Here is a 24,292-nt window from a genome sequence, read left to right as displayed (position 1 = left end):
CCTCCCCCCATCTCTCTCTCGCTCTCTCTCTCTATTTTTTTTTTGACTCTCCCATTTCTTACTCAGTTTTTTTTTTTTTTTCACTTTCATAGTCTATTTAGAATTTTAAGCAGATTTCCCCCATTCTTATAATAGGATTCACCGCTGCCTGAGTGTGGTGTGCTCTGTTTGTAAGTGTATACAGAGAGCGCCTTCGCTATATCAACTCAAGCTCGGCACACTCTGCTACTCCAGCAGAAGAGTTCTGCTGGGTCAAAATTAATTACAGAAACTGTTAAGCACACACCAGCTGTTGTAAACAAATGCAAATACATTTTCATTTCAAACAAGCCCCCTTGTATCGTGCCACACAAAATACTATAAATCTTCTGTGTGTTTACTAACAACTTGGGCCATCATCAAGCTGTGCTGGCGCTCCTACTGAGAAATTACTCTTATTCATGTGCACCCAGTTGCTGAAAACCACAATCACCACCGCTTTAATTAAGGGTTCTTCCCAGTTTATTTGTGGATTTGCTTCTTTTGCTGTCCCTCTTTGAGTCTTTACTACATCACACTTCAACAACTCCTGCGCTCTTTAGCCGAGCGTCTTTTTTCGGTCTGTTTTGCTGTTGGTTGGTTTCTTTGACTGGGCCTGTTCACGCTGATTAACAACAGGACCGTGACTCTCTGGCTAACAGAAATGACAATCAAAGCTCTGATATTGTGTTTGATGCTCCCAATATCCAAGTTCCCTAACTCTGGTATGTCTGTTGGCTGTAAAGCCATCAAATAATAAAAAAAATGGATGAAGAGTTACAACAGATTCTTTCGATCTCCTCCATGCTTAACTCACGGTTATTTGTTATCCTACAATTATGTTCAAGGCTCATCCATCATAATATTTCTGGCCATGTTAGTGATGCTGCCCACATTCACATCAGTGAACCAACCTGAGAGTTAAAAGGTTTGGCTAAACCCTCATCGTACTGACTGGGGTACCCGCAGACCCCAAAGGCATCTGACTAGAGCTTTGTAATCTTTCATGTTTTTGTCATTCATTTTGTTCACATCAGTATTTTCTGTTTCAGTGTTAATTGGTTTTAATGTATTGATCAAAAAAAGCCAATTTTGCCTGTGCAAGTTTAACAAATGGAACTATTTACTGTGTCCATCATGCGCAATGATTCTTAAAATAAAGTATCACAAAATATCAGGGGTTACTGTCAGACAGATTTCCTCCTGTGCTTTGTTTACAACCTAAATATTGCTCTTCTAAAAATAAGATGATGTTCCAAGTCAGAAACACAATGCGCAATTTCATCATAGAAATGCTTAATGACTATAAAATTAAATGTTCCATGTTCTCGTCTGTACGATAAGCCTAAAATAGTGTATCATGCGTATGACAATCAGGACATGATGTGAGTGTGAGAAAAGGCGACAATGTACCGAGACGGAGGCGTATGGAAGGACAAAGATTTGACAAGGGTTGCTCTGTTCTTAGAGCTCCAAGATGTGTTCAGCTGTAATAATTCTAGACTATGTCTCTGTAATGCACTTTTGAATGATATCCGTGTTGCTTTTTTTTAGACAACAATGACAGGCAGATCAAGGCTGGCTACATTTGGCATCGCTTGAGTTTTAAGACATAAAAATAGAACACAAATAATGTTTACTTGAAATTACTAAAACCTAGGGGGGGGTTAAGTACTATTGTGGATTGTACTTGGGATAAAAGCGGCAATTTTTATTAAAGAAAAATATCTATTTCTGTACACACAATATGCAAATCAACTGTACCTTTTCTGAAATAATAACAATCTGCTTCTTTAGATGACATTAATGACATAAATAACGATATTTTCAGAAGGAATTAGTTAACATTTTGCTATGATGTTTGCTTCTTATAGCAGTTTATTCTTGGGATCCCCAGGGACCCCAGTCAGTAGTTCTTGTATGTTCAATATGTTGGCAGACTGAGGGTTAACAGGTATGCTTTTCCTCTCCATAATGCTGCAAAAAGGGAAAAAAATTGAAGACATCATCATGGTTTCACATTGACTCCCCTCTCCTGGGAAAAAGACCAAATGCACGGCCATCTAAATCACCAATCCAGATGACTCAATCAGCATTTTTCAAAATGAAAGACTCTCGTTTGCAGAGGGGAAATAGAAGACACAAAAAAACGGGCATGAGGTAATAACACTATCATATCTATTTCCAAAAACCAAAAATAGCACATCAATCTAGCAAAAGGAGAGGGGTAACGGCAGCCAAAGACTATTTTAACAGTTACTTCACAGCCGTATTTCATTCTCGCCATGTGTTTAATACCTTTCCACTCCCACTTCTGACTGGTTATCTGTGCTGTTTTGAAAGAGGCCAACCAAACTGTTAGAAAGGCCACCTTCCCCGAGCCGTCCAGCCCTGCCAATCGGCCATCCTGTTTCCAGACAGCACAGTCATTTCCCAGCCCAGTGGAGCAGCACTCTCTGACCTCTGCCTCGACCTCCGCCTCAACAGCCCGAGTTCCAGCAACAGCTTCAGCACAGAGTGCAGGCTTGGGCCACCTCTACTTATTTATGAGCCATTTCACACAGTGCTGCTCCCATTAGAGACCCAGCCTTGGCCCACCTTACACGGCACTCTCCTTGCACTTAACACATAGAGTACACCGGCCGGGCTGGGGGGACATGGGCGGTGGGTGATGGTGGGAGGGTTGAGGAGACCATTAGACCTATTACAAATGTACTGTCACACATAGAACTCAAGATTACATCAAACAATCAGAGAAAGGCAAACATATCCATCTAATTCCTGGTTAGCAAACATCTCCTGCAGACAGCTGCTGGGAAACCAATCACTGCTTCTTGCACATTCTTTCATTACTGTTTTGTCTTTTGAAATATGTGATGAAGAGCTATTTGACTATCCTCAGGGAAATAATCACCCACTGATCTAATTTAACGAAGCACAAGAACTGATGGGTTATGGTTATTGGACCATAATTGGACATTTCATTATTCCGCATTCATTTCTTTGGAGCTTTACTGTAAGTTAGAAAGACAAAGAAAAAAGTTAAGCCTCCACAGCAGAAAATTCCACTGACAGATTGATTCACAAAAGCATACAAGACTTTAATAAGAAACTTTGCATATGCATGAATGAAAACAAGATTAGTCTGAGCTAGTAACATTCAAACACTGCATGAAGCCGGTGAATATTAACTTGTTTACCTTGCACATGAATGGAGGTGACAATACTGAGTGAAAGGCATGGAGGCCTGTTTTAAAGAAAGAGACATGAAGACCCACTCCCACCTGTGATTGTGACGAAGGCGTTACCCTCCTCGCCCAGAAGCGGGTTGATCAGTTGGCAGCTGTAGGTGCTATTGGGCTCCAGCACGACTCTCAGGACACTGTTCAGAGTGAACAACCCTTCCTCATTGGCCACCACCGATGTGGTGATATTGTCTGTCAGGTTGCGCCCGCCTCCGTCCTGCCATACGACGCCGGCTTCAGGATAACCTCCGTAGGCCACACAAGTCAAGGCCACCTCATCACCAGGCCGCAGGTTGGATTCAGGCTCTAGAGTCACCACAGGCTTGGAGTAGTAGGCTGAGAAAAAGAGGCGGAGTGCACAGAAAGAAGGGATGGGAGATGATTCAGCGAGGGGGGTGGGTGGGGGGAGAAACAGAGGAATGGAATGGGTGAGGATGGGTGAGGATAAGGAGACGATAAGAGAGCAGAATTGCTAGTTTTAGATTCTCTGCAGTGAGTGTCACCCTGGGAACTGTTTGACATGATTCCCATTAAATTCTTAATTATATTTAGGGAGCTTAGCATAACACAGTGCTTAAGATCCCACAGACACAGACAGCATCTGCAGCACATCCTGATGCTGCATCCCTACACTCTAACGCCGCTCTCTCCGGAGAGCCAAAGCACTGAGCCACTCCCAGAAAGGAAAATACGGTGCAAGCAGGGAGGAGGAGGTGGGCAGGCCTGGTTAAAAAAAAACCAAAAAAAAACTGGCAGGCTGAGAGATTTGGGACGACTCAGGCTGTGGCAAGGAAAAGAGCGTGGAAGGGGTGGAGGTGAGGGGAGAGTCGTCAGCCTGGGCTGGAATCACGCTTTTCCAATCCCTTGAGCTAAAACATGAGTACAGAGGTGGCTGAGAAAGAGGCTGCTGTATTCCCAGAGCCAATCATTGCACAGCAAACAATGGGGTGGAGCTGAGGGCGAGATGAAATAAGTTTGTCTGAGCTGCTTTTTGAAAAGTGGACTCTCAACACAAAGACAGATTTACTGTGGCACACAGTAACTTCCCCAGCTGTCCATTTGACTGACAGACCGATTTTTATCCTTTCATTTTCTCTCAGCACAGCATGAGGGAACTCTGCAATGTGAACTGTAAATGCTGGCTAAAAATAGAATATCTATAAATCTAATGCATAAAATGGAACCAATTTGTCATCATTGGTAGACATTGTTTTCCCTTTCTCCAGCACAGAAAAAAAAAATGTTATTCATTAACACCGCCTAATGCACACCCATCCTCGGAGGATACGGGAACAATCTCACAAGAGATATAGAAATGTGGATGTGAGAAGGAGGGAAAGGCACACAGTGTCATTATAAATAAATAAAAGGCTCTCGGCTGTGAAGATGGGCGATGTAGTCAAACAGCAGAGAAGATGTTAGTGATGGCTGATTGACCGTAACAACAGCTAATAATCAAAGTCAGCAGATATTGACCATGACAGAGACCACAATCAGCGCTTATTGACTAAAAATGCAGCTCAGCAGCCCAGAGGAAGCTGTTTATCACCTGTTTACATCTCGTGAGAGGAAATGATCCTATATCACCTCCACCATGGTTAAATGTGCGACACATTTATTGCACACTATTAGCGCCTATGTGCCCATTATGTGGTCGATGTAATGAAGATACTGTAAAGAATAGCTCCCTAAAACAAAATGTATTTCTTAGTTTGTTTAGTTATTGGGAGGTATAACAGATTAATTATCCTACACTCTGAAATGACTGGGGGAATGATGTCAATGGATTTACCTAAATGTTATCTAAACAATAAAAATTAGAGGCAATCGGTTTGAAAGATGTGAATATTTATCTGCCTGACAGAATGGGTGGGTTACATTATATGAGAAATGTAGGATAGAGCCTTTTTAGAGCCTGACCCAAAACCACAAACTAAAACTCTGAACACAAAAGGGAATAAGTCTATATCTTAAACAATTAATGAATTTACATCTTAATGAACATCTTGACTAATATACACCTGACACTTGTGCAAATCTCTCCATTACTTATTTCATGATTCAGTTGATTATTAAACCTAAAAAGTGCCACACTTTTGCCTCCTTATGAAACTGAAGTTATGCAAATACTAATTTAAAATGCACTTTAATGTAAATACTACCATTTGTTCATTTAACTGTAAGCTCTGTAGTTTTACAGTACAGTGCAAAGGTTTTCGGTAATTCACCATTCAGGAGGCGTCCGATCAATCCCAAATGTATTCTGCAGCATGATAACAAGCCCAAACACCAGCCAGAGTCTTAAAGGAACTATCTTCAGTGACAAGAAGAACGACGAGTCCTGCGACAGATGATATGGCCCTAACAGAGCCTCGGTGTCAACATCACGGAGTCAGTCTGAGATTACATGAAGACACAGAGGCAACAGGGACAGCCTAAATTCACAGAAGAGCTGTGGCAAGTTCTCCAAAATGCTTGAAACAGCCTACCTGCCAAGCAACTTAAAAAACTGTGCAGATGTGTATCTGGAAGAGCCGATGCTTTTACAAACACAGCTGGTGCTCACACCAACTACTGATTATATTTAATTTTTCTATTATGGCACTGAGTATGAAATTAACTGATAAAACTGTTCTTGATGTTACTTTTAAAAACATCCTCGCTCTTCTTTTAGTGCCAAAAAACCTTTGCACACGACTGTACAGCTCACATAAAGAGGGGTAATGCTGCGTATATATGCATAGCAGCTATAATGTGTATATGCTGTTGAGCTACAGCTAACTTGCAGCCCTGCTATCTGTTAGGGCTGTGTGTTTTTGCTATGTGTCGTTCTACTTTGTGCAGTGATAATGGTTTGTACCACTCCATGTGCATTTTCTTGCTTTCATGTGTGTCATGGACATCTCAGCTTGACTTACCAGCCACCTGCAGCAGCAGAGCAGCGCTGCCGTAATCCTGCACCCTGACGAAGCAGGTGTAGCTGCCTTCATCAGCCACCACCACCCTGCTTAGCAGGAGCGAAACGTTGCCCATGCCCAGCTGGGCGGGGAACAGGCTGGTACGGTTGGCGAAGCTCTCTGCCTGGTCTGCCAGCTGGTCGTGTCCCTCCCAGTACCCATGCACACTGCGTTTGGTGTCTGTCAGCTGCCAGAAGACACTCAGATCAGACAGGTTGAAGGGGCTGGCGTGGCTGAAGGAGCAGTTGAGTGTGACGTCCCTGCCGTGAAGCGCCACCACTGGCTGCTCTGGTACTTGCAATTCCATCACAGCTATAAGAGGAAAGCGAAGGACAACTGACGTCAATAAGAGGAAAACACACTTGAAATGAAAAATAAATAGCAGTGATTGTGTTTTTTGCACTATGCTAGAGAATGTCAAATAAGCTGTCAACTGGTGAAAAATGTATTAAATACACTTTTAGAATTTTTTTTCAGCAAACATCAGAACTCAGAAGCCTCCAGTATGCCAGTCTTGCATGCCAAACATCATCCCTTTATCACATAGGTAGACTAAACTCGACAATAAATAGCAGTAGTAAATACTATTTGGCCTGGGTCTAGTATAAACATACAGTATTCACTGAATCACAGCATTAATTCGGTGTGCTGTGTTCAAATGTGACAGACTGACACCCACTCAAATTTGAATGTCTTTGAAAACAAAATCAATGCAGCATTTTGAAATATATGCTGTGACTGCTTCAGAAACATCCACTTTGTTTGTGCAGCATGGTAGCATGGAGCGGGTGAGACAGGATGAAGGAGCGAGGGAAGAAGAGGGGGGATCTGGAGGTAAGCATTAGGACTTTGTTTGTGTTCCTATAGGCTTTGCCTCCTGGCGATGGCTCAGAGCACTGAAAGTCAGCAACGGAGGCAACAACATCTGTATAGCTTTAGTTTAATCGTCAACTAAATCTAAAAAAAATCTGATGGTGGTGCCGGTGTTGAGAAATAACTGTAGAGTGTGTGTTTTGTGAGAATGGAGCATGACAGAGTTTCTTCCCAAATTCTTCTTAAACACTGAGGACTTTTATGTGCATGAATATTTATCTGACATCGTCTTGGCCTCCAGTTCTACTGTGAGGAACTCTGGAGTTATTTTTGACCAGGATATGATCTGTAGGACGGTCCTGTCTCAGAGTGATTCTTAAAAACTAGTGCATGCATTTGCTACTTCAAGGCTGTACTATTGTAGCTGCTTAGTATCAGGATGTCCCAATAAATCTCTTAAAAACCTCCAACTCATCCAAAATGCTGTAGCCAGAGTTTTGACAGGAACCAGCAAGAAAGATCATATTCCTCCTATTTTAGTTTTTCTTCATTGGCTCCCAAAATCGAATTTACAATCCTTTACCAAACATACAAAGCCCTTAATGGCCAAGCTCCATCTTATCTTAAAGACCTTATTGTGCCATATTATCCCAAAAGAGCACTTTGCTTATCGAGCGCAGATTTACTTGTGTTTCCTGGAGTTTCCAAAACCAGAATGGGAGGCAGAGCTTTCTGGAACCAACTCCTAATTTAGGTTAGGGAGGCAGATACCCTCTCTTCCTTTAGATAAAAACTTTGAACTTTTCTTTTTTGATAAAGCTAATGCTTGGGACTGGATCAGGGGATGTTGGGGGACTCCCATGATGCACTTCTCCTCAATTCAATTCAATTCAATTTTATTTATATAGTGCAGTTTACAACACATGTCATCTCATGGTGCTTAACATAGTAAGGTACAGATCTTGTGAAGTTGACAGCTACTCTCCTTTTTCTCGCTCCATACATTTATATACCCTCATTTCCAACCTTTAAAATGTTTATTGTAGTCTAATGTATTCTGTTTTCTATCTGCCATATCGTTCTCTCTCCTCTTTCCCCTCACACAAACCAGTCGAGGCAGATGGGCACCCTCCCTGAGCCTGGTTCTGCTGGAGATTTCTTCCTGTTAAAGCTGAGTATTTTCTTCCCTCTGTGGCCAAGGGCATAGCCCAATGGGAATCCAAGGAAACGTTGGATTTATTGAGCTTCTCTGTATAATTTCGTAAGGGTCTGCCTTACTATGTGAGGTGCCTCAAGATCACATACGTTGTGAAAAAAATAAGGTTGAGTTGAATTGAATGGAATCTGTGCGCCTGCATGTATTGTTTGTCTAGACTAGACCAAGAGCAAAGAGTACACTGCATAATCATTCTGGATTAGCAGCTATCTCCGGCAGTCTAGAGTACATCCATAGTATTCTCAAGAGTCAGCATTCTCCATTGATCCCTGTCTGCTGTTATACAACTCTGAGACACTCATCAGCATCACAGGGGAGAAAAAAAAAAAAAACCCAGTCGGCCCCTGGAGCAATACACTCTACTTCATGTTCAGCCTGTTTAATTGTTATAATCACAGTGGCATTTTAGCCTCCTCACCCCTTTCTGAGCTCTGTCTATCACACAGCCAATGTCAATGTTGAATCACTTTGCTATGAAGGAGAGTTGACTGCTGCAGAGGTGCAATAATTACTTCCCCTATTAACAACAAACAAGTCTTTCATCTGAGAGGGTTCATATATGGATGGGTATTGCTAAGTCAAGGCAGTCCTATTTTCAATCACATTCAGCCAATGCCAGCAAGGTGGCCTCTCCTCATCACACCCCCACCAAACCCGCTCATCTGCAGGAACAGTGCCACCTACTGTCTCACTTCGTAACTGCAGAGAGGAGGGACAGAGAAATGCACAGATTTATGCCAGAGCAATATACTCTACCTGAGTGTTGGGGCCTGAATGGCTCATGAAAAGCCCTTCAGAGTGAAAAGAGCGAGTTTTCCTTATCGAAATATAAAAGTTTAAAAAAAAGCCTAAAATAGAAACAGGAAACATAAAAACTGGCAAACAAAACTGCGTGCCTTTGCTATCATAGTCCACCACACCTGTACACGAGCTAATAGCTTGGCATTGCCTCATTGCCTGCGAAGATGTTGCTCTACAATTTCGTCCTGGAACAAATCAAAGTGTTCATACCAACTAGTCAAAAAACTATTCTGTTACCCCCACAGAGAAACCGGCAGAAGGCTTTTTTTTTCTCTCTTCCTAAACTGTGATTACAAAAGCTCCTCTGCTGCTGTGGGGGTTTTCCATCTCCCCATATTGTGCCCACATTCACTCAGCAGGGCGACACAATACAGAAGAGTTATCACAGCAAAGCATGACAGAAGCAGGCGGTATTGTGCCCACCATCAATAGGGATAACTGAGCAAATTTCTGGAGTGTGTATTTTTCGCTAGCGTTGGAGGTGGCCCAACCTTTGCGGCAATGAATAGGTCGCTGGTGTTTTTTGTAGGAGTGGAGGGTCAGTGACAAGTCCTCTCCGAGACGTGCATGTTGAAGGAGGAGGAGAGAGAGCAATTAAATCACTCCCCGAGCAGCCTGGGATGACTCACACCACTGAGTTCATACGCGAAGGGGGAAGGGAAAGAGGGAAATAGACAAAGAGAGAGAGCGGCCGGCGTTGAGCTCACACTTAAAGATAATATCTGGAAACAAGCCAAAGAAGAGGCTGTGGTGGAGCCTCACACACTAATCCCTCAACCCGGACCAAAGCCATGTCAGAGAGGAGAGCGAGATAGAAACTCCCCTTTCTCATTCTACATCACCGTCTTGTCCCTCCTCTTTCACTGACTGCTTCTTTAACCACTGACCCAGCACTCACTCCAAGGCCCTGGGAGGACGCATCTCTACACAGGGACCTTGTGTTGAGACTCCGACCCGCACCTGGAAGGAAAATACAAGAGGAACATTTTGCATTGCATCTAGGGGAGGGAATTGGACAGGAGAGGAGGGCAAGCTAGGCCAACTGACGTCATGGAAAACGCGCATCTGATGTCCTATTCGTCAGAGGTGAAGAACCATGAGCCAAAACGAATCGCTGCGCACTTGGTTGTTTTTGATCTGCTGCTGTTTACAACAAGCGGCGCGTTCTGTTCAGTAGCTGACTGTTTGATCGTCTCTCCTCAGGTCTGCTCTCGACATGAAAAAAAACGTGCTTTCTCCAAAGAGGCAAGTAAAAGTAGGAGAGGTTAAAGATTACAACACGATCGGTCTTTGGTGAGAGGGCAGCGCTGCGCCTTGTAGTCAGGCCCATCGTGTCTTCTCAGGGGGCAAGTGAGGATCTCACCCTCCTCTCCCTTCTCCCTCTCGATAAAGAGATGCTCAGAAGCCATAGAGGGCAGCCTGTGAGACGTCAGGCTGTGGGGATTTACACGCTGCACTTTGTGTTTATGGGCCTCAGCTCTGTTTGAGTGCCTGCGAGACAGAGACGGGCACTTTCACAGCCGACATGAAATAAACTCATTACAGCCTTTGCGAGCGCTGGCAACGGGCCCCGCTTAGCAGAGAGGCACAGGTCTGGCTAGAAAAGGCTGCAAGTGATCTTCACACTGCTCTCCACTCTACTTTCAAGACTACCCACCACCTTGTCACTATCAACACCTCCTTTCCATCCTGCTTTCCTCAGAGATGCAAGGCATGGATGCTGCCGGATTTGCCTCTGCATCCTGTTTTTTCGTATTGTGAACCGCATGCTCCCTAGGCACATGAGGTGAGCATGAAGGCTGCCTGGGAGACTGAGAGACAGTGTGGGATGCAAGGAGACAGCAAATATGTGGATCTGAGCTGCTACAGGGAGGCTACTTGGTAGGTAATGTGCAAGGCTGTTGGTAACTTAAATCCTGAGACACCTCACACCAATTCAGCAGATGTAGACGGTTGAGTGTACATGTGTGCACCAACATGCATTTACAAAGATAGTATGTGTGCAAATCAGATAACTGTCGTGGGATTATTAGCCTTCCCCAGTCTACTCAGTTATGTAGATAGGCTTTCATGTGTCTGATTTCGATGTGCAAAACGTCAAAAAAAAGAATTATACCTGTGCTCCATTGTTGAGTTGAAGTAATCAGTGTCAACTCATTATTTTCAAAGCAACTGCACTCTTCAGATTTTCTGTATATTACTATAGGAGCAACATTCCCTCTACAGGATTATGTTAGCATTAACTCAAACACTACGGCTGCTCCATGAAGCGAGGTGAATTTCAAAGGCAATGGAGGTTAGTGCCTCTTGAGCAAGCACACTTAAATAGCAACACATGCAGACCTCTCTCAAGGCAGTCGTTTTAACATTTCATAGCATATGCACAAGTGCAATTAGTAACATTAATAATGGCCACATCGCATTTGAATATGCAAGTTCCATGTCGCTGATAAAGTGCCGTAGCTTACTGGGACACTGGATTATTAAGGAAACCAGATAAATTCAATAATATATTCACTGAATAATACACTGAGTATGTTTTATTTACGGTAGTGCGGTTGTATTTACATATTATGGAGAGAAAAGGTGAGAAAACCAATTAAAAGTGCTAAAGCTGCTCCAAAGAGAAACATCTGTGACATACTTTTTCTGCCATATCCTTATAGTGCAGATTTTACACAAAAGGAGGCTAATCCCAGCAAACACATAGATCAACAACAAGAAGAAAGAAATATGCTAAGCGAGGGAGCAGCTATTGCCTAACTACTGTCATGAAATACAACTTGTTTGGACTGAGACAGAAATTGGATTTTCACAAACATACGACGGCTTGGAACATACTGGCTATGCAGATGGACGGCAGAGAAGTGGAAAATACGGGCATTTGTTTTGTTGTTCTCCGCTGTGAAAACTGGTGAATATTGGAAGGCATTAACAGACGTATATCATCCCTGAACCATATTTCAAGTCTGCGAAAGGGTGAGAGTTTGATACTCACATTAAACTAATTTAATAGTGAGAACTTGAGAAAAGTTTGAAAAAGCAATGCTATACTTTCTCTCCAAGGCTGAAATCTCTCTTTTGATCAGCCTTAATTTCTATCCATAGAAACTAGCCTTGCCAGAATCACAGCATGCTCCAGTGGTACGGAGTTGAATCAAACTGCTGAAATCCTATCAGCTTATCTCTTATGGGAAAAAATACTCCAAAAACGAACCGTGCAGATGGTGAAAATGATCACTTCTGTATGAGCGATACTGCAAGATTTTCAAATGATGGTTATTTCGTTCCTGCTGTCATTTATTGACTCAACAACAACAGAGGAATGGTTTTTGCACAAACACGACTGTGCAGAAACAGAAACAAGTGATGAGTAGATGTGTGTATTACAATGAATCACTACCTTAGCGTCACGCTGCACCGTTGAAGGAGTGGGAAATGAGAACAGGTAAAAGTGTAAGTATTAGTCAGTTTCAGCACTGATAAGAAGCATCAATCTGTGTCAATGAAATCCAAACAAAATCGAGCTCTATACGTGCACACGTACACGCGCTATGTCATGTAGAAACAGACACCCAAAGGCCAGAGAACACATTGATATTCTACACCTGTATGGCTGCTGACAGCTCCACAAAGCTGTTCTGGAGCAGAGAGGTTCCCATCATCACGACGAGGAACAGCCACATACACAAACAGCCACATGTATACACAGCGCTACACAGGTGCCCGGGCCCTTGCACTGTCCTTGACACACACACACAAACACACGCATCACAAGCAAGCACACTTTATTGTTCAAGTTCATAATGTCTGCAGCTATCTGCACAGATTTTCACATTTCACTGACTTCAGATTCAGTCCATATGTTCCATCAATGTCAGCTAGCATGCACACATATTTTAACATGCAACTCAATACAGAGTCCTTCCAGCTCAGTGACTTCAATCAGTTCAATACTGTTGGACCACACGAAGCAGAGCACCTTGGAGTCTCTCGTCATAAAGGTAATGATGGTGACAGTTTAATAATGGATAGGGAGCAGAGCTATTTACACAATCAGTGACGCTATTTGTTTAACATAATAGGTACACATGTTTAAAAAGGTAAAGCCCTGTTGAAACATACGATACGGGAAGAAATGTTAATATGATTTCATACGTAAGGAAAATCAAGCACCGGCACTGGAGGGCAAATTGCAGGGGCAATATTGACACAGCAAAGTAAACAGGTGCAATACTAACAGACTGCAATGACAGTAGGTTTCAGACAAGTCGGAGGATTATGCTTTTACGACACTGCCCCCCTCTGCCAAAGGACGGAACTGCACCACAACATATTTTCATTCTGGACATTTCGTACCACCTGAACATCAAAGGGTTTTGCTCAAAGGATCTGCGAGCCCTTTCATACCGATTATTCTTATGATATAACCAATCCCTGTATAAGTCTGAAGGGAAAGCTAGCTTTTGATTTCATGCTGTCAGGAGCAGATGTAGATGTCCATAATGCTCCCATTGGAAAAAAAAATTAGCACCTGGAAAACATTAAGGGAGTGATGGGCAACGCGGGCATGATATGGATCAAAATTAGCGATCTAAAAAGATTTGGGTGTCTTGAGCAACGGTTTTTCAAATGGCCCCCTCAGTGAAAGAGGCACAATATGGATGGGATTAAGTGAGCCTTCCGCAGTGTAAAGGGGTCACTTTCAACATTAAGCTCTGAACATAATCTCTTCCATTTCTTGCTCCGGGAACCCATCATGGAGGGTGAGTTCCCTCACTCAGGGAAAGGCGACGATGATGGCAGATAGGGGAGACTCTGACTAGCTTATTCTCAGTAATGTCATAAATCACAATGGTACTCACGATTGCTCTATTTTTTTTTTTTTCCTTTCTTTTTTTTTGTCTCTCTTTCTTACTCCCTATCTCTGCTTCGTCTGCGTTGCTTCCTTCATAGATGTATGCCATCTCATATCCCGTCAATAACCTGTTAATGGACTCCGGCAGTCAGACAGTAGTGGCGGATGAAGAACAGTGGGCAGATAAAGGCAAGACTCTGGCTCACAAGCTTGAGGGACAGCAAGCCTTTGATGGAAGGAGAGGAAGGTGTACAGGGGAGCACCCCAAGGCAGCTGCAGGGTCATGGGGTCACGTCTAATCAAGTCACTCATAATTGTATAGCACATTTAAAGCAACTGGAGCTGACTCAAAGTGTTTCCCATTTGAGACAAAAGAATAACAATCACATGGATCAGATCTGAGACGAGCGCAGCTAACGTCTAATAAAGTCTAATTGCAGTTGTTTTTCCAAATGGTTTCCAATTTCTAATGTAGTATTTAGGACAACGCAGGTCAAGAATTGTCAGCTGATAACGATTCCAGACGGAGCTGACAAATTGTCTGACTCTTTAAATCTTGTGGTAACAATCCACAGCCATGAGATCCTCTAAGCAACTGAGCGAGGCTCTGAAAATGAAGCTAGCTGATGTCTAAAAAGCAGGGGAAGGCTATAAAAAGATATCAAAGCCCTTCCAGCTTGCAATTTCCACTGTCTGAAATGTCATTAGGAAATGGCAGTTAGAGGGAACTGTGAAAGTCAAGGCGAGATGTGGGAGACCAAAGAAACTTTCAGATAAAAGTCACAATCGCAAATATTCTGTTTTTCTGTTGTGAGGCAGCCAGTGGCACGGAAAACACTGCATGGAGAATGGGAAGAATGGATTCCACTAAATATCCGCAAGTTCTGGATTCAAATGTCATGCCAAGAAACTGAAACTAAAATGCTGCTGGCTTCTAGCACAGAACAATAATCCGAACCAGACTTCAAAATCCGCCGTGAACTTCTGAATGAAGAAAAGCAAACTGATGCTTTTGGAATGACCCTCGCAGTCAGCTGACTAGAACAACACTGAAAATCTGTGGGTAGAGCTCACATAGCTGCGTGTGGAAAGGCAACCTAAAATATGCCAGGACATGCAGTGATTTGCAAAGACGAGTGGGTGAAATCAGAAATAGAAAAACTCTTAACTGGTTACAAAAAGTGTTGGGTATATCTTCAAAGAGGAGGTTACTACCTGCTGTTGCCAGATCTCTTGCATGTGTCACAATTATTGTTATTTTTCAAGTCCACGAAAAACATTGCAGAAGAGCTGATCTTTCATATCTGTTTGCTGCAGCGACTGTATTTTTTTTTCCTGGTTGAATAAACAACAAAATATGTAATTTGCCAAAACTTGCGCATACAGCTTGGCATGATGAAAGTGACAGAGAAGCAAAGAGGTTTTCTTCTCCTGATTAATGTGCTGCCTTATCAACATTTTAGCTCTTTCGCATGTTTGTATCCGTTCGTGATTCATGGTTTCATGCATCAGGGGGCGATGCCAGGTAAGCAAGGTTGTTACCAGCAGGTTGAGTCTGACGCAGAGCCACCAGCGCATGACGTCACCACCGGCGTGTCACGGCGGCAACGCCCGGCAGGTGAGGGGTCTCCCTGTGTCAGCTGCTGGGATGCTTCCGCAGCAAGCCAATAGCTTTGATGCTTTCCAAGCACAGATCAGCATCCGTTCAACCCATTCATCACAGCCCACTAGACACACAGCAGATTCACATATGGCTCCAGGCCCCTCTTCCCCTCCAGAACTGCAATCTCGGCATATTACCCGTATCAATTTTTTAACGATCCCACAAGGCAGCATTTTTAGGACTTGTTGAAATAATCATGAGGTGCTTGTTGGGTAATGCACTCTGTTTCAATGAGTGCACTGTGAGAAAAGAGGAGCTGGGAAACGGCGAGACGGAGGCAAGCCAACAGAGACTGGTCATTATGTATGCACTGCGGCGAAACCAATCTTTGTTGAGCCTGTCCTCGATTGTTTTTAAAAGGATACTTTACTGGACGCAATCAAATTAGCAAGAACATCACTGATACGGGGTAATAACCCTAAATTGAATTTCTGCACAGGCTAAAGTGTCCCCTCTCTGCAGAATCAATTGCTGTGAAGAGAAAAGGAGGGCAGGAAGAGGGCATTCATAGTTAGCAGACCTTTAAAAAGTACACCAGAGATGCAGGCATGAACGGACTATTTTCACGCTCTGGGGCTCTGCCATAATGTGTGCCTGCCGACTACTACGCGAGATGCAATCTATCCAATTATGCTAGTTAATTTAAATTACCTTACAGCTCCCATCACCGAGAGTGAAATCGGGTCACGTTTCCATTTCTGCATTTGCATGAATACGATTCTCTTTCATTGTTTGGGTGCTAAGAGATGCACAGGGCGAGTTCTGGCAGCCTAGAGGCTGTGCTAACTGAACACAGAGTATGACAACAACAAGCAATTAGCTAGACAGCCTCCTGTTAGCTCTGCCACTGGCTGACACTGCTGTGTGCTGTGCTGGAGTGAGCCAAGGATGTTACTGTACTCAGCTAACTGTTGTGTCTCAGACATTACTGTACATGCATTGATATTTTGTGCATTTTGCTGATGCTCATAACCGCAACCAGCTATAATGAGTGTGATAAAAATAAACCAGCAGGGTCATGGGTCAAAGCAACAGTGAGTCTGAGTAGCACATTTTGCTTACTCCTTTCTGAGCAGCATATTTAAACACAAAAACAACAGCCCCTTGCAGACAGATCTCTTCATGGCTGCAGTGACAACAGCTGTGGAGTGCTGTATGAGTAACATCAGGGAGAGGTTTTCACTGAGAATGATCCATCATCTGATTCCTGAGTCAGGATACAGCTGGGAGCTAAAGAGACAATGTTGCTGCGCAGGGATGCCAGCGTTGCCTTGTGTTTTTCTTCCACAAATACTGTTCTCACGATAGGAAGCGCGCTGGCAGAGGCCACAAAGTGAAATCGTGTCTAGTGATAGGGGCACTTGCTGGAATTATCGTGCAATGACAGGGCTGAATTCAAGGAAGATTACCAGCCAGTAATCCCAATGAAGGAGCTGGAGACCTAAGAGACCCTGGTTCATATCAACACAGACATCCACGCACACAGACACACAGCTGCTCAAATAATTACACAAGTCTGCAACTTTTATGCCTGTGGGGCCAATAGAAGCAAAACATGGCTGTTCATAAATCAAAGGCAATCAAGCTGACCTTTAATTGGTTAATTACTGTTGCCATGTACTAGCAAAAAAAATAAAAACATGTTAATTCACAGTGCTATCAAGTAAATGCACTACATATATAAATTAGCACAAATATAAGGATGTCTGTGTTGTTTTAAAAGGCACCTGGAGCTCTCTTTGAAACTACTGCCACAGTTACTAATATTACACAAAATTAAATAAGCTCCGCGATGCATGTGGTACATGTATCATCTTACACTGTTACATGGGCAGACTCGAGTATCAAACTAGACTCCAACTAATTCACTTAGTGCCCCAGTTAGCAGAGAGAAAGTGAATCATTGTCTGAGCTACAATAGCCCATTACCCGTGAGTTAAAGAGCTCCATCAGTCCCCGACACTTCCTCCCCCTCTTCCCTCCCAGTGAGGGAAGCGAGTTAGTGGATGCCACACAGCCAGTAATGAGCAGGCCGCAGGCCCATTTGTGCTGGGAGAGAATAGGTCCCTAATGAACCACTGAAGACACTTAGGTCCACTGAGTCAAGATTGAAATGTGCCACTGATGGCCGATAGGAGGTTGGGCCAGCTCAACCAGAGAGCAGAAACGACAAAAAATAGCTCTTTTTAAATGATGGCATTTGGACGATAAAAGTTTTTTTTGTTTTTTTTTTTTACTTTTTTGCCAAAGTATGCTAAGGCCATGTTTAAATATCATGCTTCTGGCACAAAGACAAAATCTTTGAGAGCCGACTTCCTCCTCCGTCTTCTTCAGGCTACACATTAATATAAAGGAATATCATCCACCGTGAGATTTGCACTTGCATGATGCGTCAGCCGCAAACCAAATGGGATAAGACCGGTGTTACAATATATGCACTGTTGATCCCTCCTTTGACATGCTCAGTTCCCTTCTTTTATTTACTGTGTCATGAGAAGCTATAAAGCCAGCCCAGGCTATTTGTTTCTTTTTTATGATGACACAAGTATTTCTTTGAGCACCATTTCTACTGAAGTAAAACTTTTGAGTGTGTGAGTTATGAATTCTCAGTTGCAACATCAACCACCACCACGCTGCTTCCCTGTGTTATAAATATAAGAGGATGACTTCCTCACCGCACTCCCTGAGTCACAGCAGAAAAACTGCACTTCTAGCAATTTTCACAGAGGGCCTCACCCTAGCCTGGAGCGCTCGCTGCTCCTCACCTGTCTGAAAAAGGTCAAAGCCATTCTGTTTTACAAGCTGAATTATAAAGAAAATAGAAAAAAAAAACACACTCCCATATCATAGAGTCATAACCCTGTAAAAACTAAACTCAAAGGAATTATTGTGATAAATGTCCCTCTGCCCGCTCAGGCAGGATGTCTGTATAAACAAGAATATGCACTCTGTCAGCTCGTCTGAATAGATGAGCGCTTTAACAGGGAGGGTTTATAACTTTCCAACTATTAGCACATTATTTTTGAGAACAGCCTCATTTGAACTGTTGTTTTACGCAGTGAAGCCTTTGAAGTTGGAAGACTAATAGGACCTGCAGGGGGTATTTTTTTTAACAGGCAGTGGGATTTCCCACCGCAGTGACTTGGATGTAATGGCAGGGCACAGGCAGGGGCAACACCCACCCATTGCTTGGACGGCCAGCATTGCGGGCAGCAGGAGGGATAGCATGGTCTTCAAGGGTGGATTCAAACCGTAGGTCAGCTTCTTCAGACACAGCACTGCAGGGGAAAAAAAACAACAAGCATCTGAGTAGGATGAAAATTAGAATAACAAGGACACAATAGCACAGCAGCACAAGATGATGTGTGAACAGGAGGGTGATTAAAACAGGGAGGGGTGTCTTAGTTTTTTAGTTTGCTGGTCTCCCACGTGGGTGGAGTTTGAGACAAGCAAATATTTCATGAAGTACTGGTCACTGGAATGTCTCAAATGATTTTTGTGACTTACAAAACTTATCTCAAAGTGTGTCTGAAGGTGACCACTTCACTCTTTTCTCTGGCCCGCTCAAGGCTTTTCTCTTTTAGAGGATGTAGAGCTGCGATGACAAATGGGGACTTCCAAAGTTGACAGGACACAGCCGAGTCATTGTCTTTGCTTTCCAAAGGGAAAACACTACTTCAGGAGTGAGTAGAGAGACAGACAAAACTATCTCCTCCCTGTCTCCCACCACTCACTCACTCATGCATGAAATATTTATGAGACACTTATCTCAGCTGGATTGGTAGAGGTCACTATTTGTATTTGTATTATTTGTAAGCTGAATTTTGGGTAATACTGGAGACTGGCTTGTGGGTTTTTTTTCCTGTTGCTATGAAGTCATTGTTCCACAGCCATTGCATAGAAATAATTGGGTATAACAACCCTAAAAAGCAGTGAGTGGACATTACCTACAATGGTGTCACAGTTCCTTGTTTGACTGTTTTATTTCAGCAATTGCATTACCAATCTGTGATTTAAAAAAACAAAAACCAAACTATAAGGTCACTGATAAAGAGAAACAATCGGTTATATTTATAATATATAATGAACAACCTAAATCAAGCACGTAAAGCAACTGAGAAATCTTAAGTGCAATCTCTAGCTAGCATTTTTCAGGGTTAAACCCCAGAGGAAAAAAAATGCTTTGGCTTTTACAACAAAAGAAAACGGATACTTTGTGGACTCTAGTATGAAGTACAATAAGTTTCTTCTTATGAGAACTCCAGCACAAGACGGATAACACTGAAGAAGCTCAGAAAGAATATATCCGAAAAAAAATAAAATAACACAAGTTAACTTGCTTTGATGAATGCATTTTACCGAGACGTATTGAGCGCGTAGGTGGATTAACAGTGTGTAAAGTGCAAAAGTGTTTAGAGCTCAAACAGAAAAAGAGGAAGATTAAAGCATAAAAAGGAAGAAAAGGATGTTTTGTAATACAGTGAGCATCTACCAGCAGTCATAGATCTTGGTTCACAACAATAACTGATTTACCTTCATGTGTTTTCTTTAAAGAAAAACGACTCAGACATCTGCTTCCTTCCAGTTTTTTTACACGCATCTCTTTGTTTTTTGTTTTTTTTTCACCATTATTTTACCACGAATGGGGAGTTTCCCAGCATTTACCGTACCTACTTACAGCTTTGATGTGTGACAGGACACCAGGCAACAGCCTCCCACTCAGCAAAAGTAATGGAATCTCATAGCTGAGTGGCTAAAAGTTCATATAAATCGACAAGTATAAATTCAGGAAGCTTTGTTTTTATTTGTTTTGTATATATAGAAATACATAAAAAGCAAAACAAAGTGCGGATAGAGCAGTTGCTATGTTTTGGTGTTATGAATCACTTCAGTATTGTAGCTCCACCTCAAAGCTTAGCCAAAATTTTTTTCCATGAGGTTCCAGTTATGGCTTCAGCAGAAAGGATGTGGGCAGGAGTGCAACTTCATCACGCAGTTTCCATAACAGTTCTGCTCTCCAGGCTCTCAGAAGGAGAACAACTCAAGACGTCTGTAATGCTGAACAAACCCGCCCCAGATATTAACCCTCAGGGACGGAGAATATGTTTTCCTCACTGCGCAAAAATTCAAAAAATGGGGAAAAAATTATTCAAAGACAAATAAAGCAGACGCGTATCAGTGCTAACCTTTAAAGAGATTTCCCAAACTATATTCCTACGGACAGAACGAACTTGAACCCTGCCAACACACCAAAACCACAGTCTGACTCAGTGTGCGCTGTCGAGACACCAGGAAGTCATCAAAGTGTTTTTTTACTGAATGACTCAAGTGCTTCACCAACCTCTTGTCAGCATGTATTCTCTTCTCCTTCCTTTCCCTTTACAATTCACTTAAATGTCAGCGATCAAAACAGGCTGGCCAAACCTGCAAGTCAAACAATACAACCACAAACTTCAACTGTGTACGTATGTGCGTTATCCATATCACACCAATGTATCAAAAACCACCGCTATTCAGATTTCAATGTCAAACATTCACGGTATTATTAAATAATGGTGCCAATTTAGGACCATTAAAATAGAAAAGAAACGATCTCTGAAAGACTGTTTGACAGTCTGAATGTCTTGAATGTCTTGAATTTCTTTTAGTGATTGGCCGTCAGCTTTTGAGCCATTATCACCAGTGTATTTCATTCTGACACTACGCTAAGGACTATTAAATTTCTTACCGAGGTCAAAGAAAAGAGAAATTATTATTGAGATATCACAGAACATTAAGATTTACAGTTTCACCGTGGTCATTGTACCATCGCTCTATTCTTTGGAGACATCTCAGTGACAGCGGGTTCTCTAACGGTTTGTCTTTCTACTGACACTGCTGCTCTTGAGCCCACTCCTCTGCGTACGATTAATAAATCCGACTGTCCTCCTGGGCTCAAACGTCTCATTGGCATATGGCATCATCGCCAAGCTCCTCAAACCATTTGGAAGCGTTCACCCTTTGATGATAGGGGACATTTCTAACCTGAAAGACACCGGCCCCAGTGAGTAAGAACTGAAAGAGAGCCGCTGCAAATCCATACAGCAGCAGTGGCTAGAGTTTAGGCATGGCTGGATTCAATTTGGCCAAGTCGTTTAATACATTACTTAATCAAATTATACATTAGTTCATCAAACTGAGGAGACGAGCTTCATAAACTTCAAGAAAGCTTTATGGCAAAGAAGCTGCGTGAAAGTTTTACTTTTAATAGAACGACTGAAAGTCTAATTTACAGTTTTCACAAGGACAAGCATTAGTTTCGTACAGCAATCCAATAACGGGCGCGAGGGTTCAGCAATACATTGTACTCCAGGAAAGCATCAGTATGCAGTGAGGCAGAAAAAAAAAAGCTTTTGTAAAGCTGCAGGAGGACGTTTGTTGTAACCTTTTTTCTTAGCTTGATCTGCATGGGGATGAAATATTACTATGAACTGTCCACTGTCACAATTACACATAAAAGACTACAGAGCATCTTATACAGAGTCAAATAAGATAAAGATCTCTCTATTAGGCCAGTGATCACTTCCTACAAAAGCTCTTATAATAGCAGACTACATCCGCCTACATTACACAGGAAGATGCATCTTGCCAGCAAAGAACAGCTGCTGGATCATGTGGTTAGTGTAGGATGACCACAGGAAACATCCTCACTGCAGTCTGTAGAGTAACTTCTCCCCTTACAGCGGTTCTTAACCTTCGATTCTTTGTGGCCTCATTAAAACTAAGGAAATCCTACCTGCAACCCCTCAACCCCGGGTGCTTTTTTTGTTTGTTTGTTTGTTTTTGCTGTAATTGGGTCATGAAACTCCCCATCAGTTATTTAGGACAACTGGATGAGAGGTGACGCGTCATAAGAACCCAAAAAAGAGAAGTGCAGCTGCTTTGACCTAAAGCTCCTATATTCACCCAAGAAATCTGAGTAATTTCAAGAAACAAAATTCAGTTTAAAGAAGTTTGTGTAGAAGGGATGTGAACACTTGTAGGATCCAGGACGGTCATCTGAGCCTTTCTTGACAAGAACTGCAAAGATCAATCAATTAATCAATTAGGTGGCAACTTGTTACATTAACTGCAAACCATTCTGATCATGAGCTTTTTAATCTGAAAAGTCTTTGAGCTTCTTAAATGTAAATATTACTTGATTTCTTCCTCCTTCTGATTATCTTTGGGGTGTGGACAAAACAAAGCTTTGGAAAACACTGATTTACATTTTTCCTGACTTTTTATACACCAATCAACTAATCAGTTAATCAGTAAAGAGTCGGAATAAGCATTAGGTGCAGCTCCATTCTTCACACAGTTAATTTTATCTAGAAAAGAGAAAAAGAAGTTTTTCGTTCCCATTTTGACTCATGGAAGTTGCTGTTACATGCAGTTCCCACTTTCTGCCAGAGGGGGGCGCAGGGCATCTCATTCATATACGTTAGCTTAGCAGCTCCATCTATTAAATAGTGTGTTGTGTAGCTTAGCAGGCCCGTGAGTTGCTTTAAAAGTCCACAAACAGCCAGTAGACGTGTGTGTGGAGCCTCTGAGCGGAGCTAACTGGGCTAACTGGTGCCGGTTAGCGCCTCCCTGCTCCCAGTTCACGGGGTCCCGCTGCTCCCCAGCTGTTGCTCGTCTTAGAAAATAGTTTACCGCTATTCTTTTACATTAGCTCACACACCACAACCCGTCTGTCCGCTACCACTCTTTTCAAACACCAGTTTCTCAGTTCTTACCATGTTAGGAGGACGAAACTTCAAATAAAAAAACCTCCCACCGTCCAGCGGCGGTGACTCTCCTCTCTGTCCGGTTCTGGTGCTGTTACTGGCGGCTGCGGTTCATTCCTCCGTTAGCAAAAAAAAAATAAAAAAAACAGTACCGGAGCTGAAAGTCTTTGTTTTGACGGCGGATAAAACTACAGTCTGTTTATTTTCTGAGCGTCTGGGTTGTTCCATTGATTTGGGACGGTTCTCTTTGCAGAAACCCCTCCTTGTGCTGCTTTGTCCAGCGGTGATGTCATACGGAGCCTCCACACTCCCTCCCCCCGTTAACCGTTTACAGAACCCCGCCGTGTTCACCGGGTCGCACCGTTCAGCGGGTCCGGCCTTGTGTTTGGAAAAACTTTGTTTTTTATGTATTTATTTATTTATTTATTTATTGTGCACACATTATTCTGATTTGTCTCAAAGTTAAAGTTATCAGAGCTCATGAAAAAAAAAACGGATATTTTTCTAGAAATAAATGATTATATTTATATTTACTAGTTACTGTACACATGTATACAGCCAAATTCTTTCAAAAAATCTTTTTAAATTCACTTAATTTTATTTTATTCTTATTTTATTCTTATTTTATTCTTTATCTTTTTATTTATTTATTTTTTTTAAGAATATTCCATGTTGCACTGCTGCTGATTGTTGTGAGTTACACACAAGTTGTATTGCATTTCGCACAATGACAATAAAGCATCTATCTATCTATCTATCTATCTATCTATCTATCTATCTATCTATCTATCTATTCTTTCCCCGTTCTGTCCTGAGTGTAACTACTTGCAGCTTTTGTACAAATAAACACATGTAAATAAATAGGAAGCAAAGCTAAAATACATTTATAAATTAAAACGTCTTTTTTTCCACATATGGAAAGCTGATATTTCCAACATAGCAAAGCTCTGTATTTCCAATATAGCTGCTTATT

General features: G+C 42.3%; 1 protein-coding gene across 2 annotated transcripts in view; it reads right to left on the bottom strand.

Moving 5' to 3' along the window:
- Positions 1–23,581, bottom strand: part of cd276 (CD276 molecule) — a 72,783-nt gene extending 49,202 nt beyond the window's left edge. Inside the window, exons 1-5 of one of the 2 annotated variants that reach the window (XM_008283932.1) lie at positions 23,329–23,581; positions 20,913–20,995; positions 18,754–18,849; positions 6,182–6,532; positions 3,303–3,599 (exon numbers count right to left, since the gene is read on the bottom strand). In XM_008283932.1, the coding sequence (XP_008282154.1) occupies positions 3,303–3,599; positions 6,182–6,532; positions 18,754–18,849; positions 20,913–20,925 (757 nt within the window). In that variant the 5' untranslated portion in view covers positions 20,926–20,995; positions 23,329–23,581. The remainder of the gene's footprint in view (positions 1–3,302; positions 3,600–6,181; positions 6,533–18,753; positions 18,850–20,912; positions 20,996–23,328) is intronic. The other variant, XM_008283933.1, reaches the window with a different exon arrangement.
- Between the last annotated feature and the right edge of the window lie 711 nt (positions 23,582–24,292).

The sequence above is a fragment of the Stegastes partitus genome, unplaced genomic scaffold (assembly GCF_000690725.1).
Source record: "Stegastes partitus isolate 25-593 unplaced genomic scaffold, Stegastes_partitus-1.0.2 Scaffold333, whole genome shotgun sequence".
Classification (NCBI taxonomy): domain Eukaryota; kingdom Metazoa; phylum Chordata; class Actinopteri; family Pomacentridae; genus Stegastes; species Stegastes partitus.
This window is presented reverse-complemented; position numbering and strand designations above follow the sequence as displayed.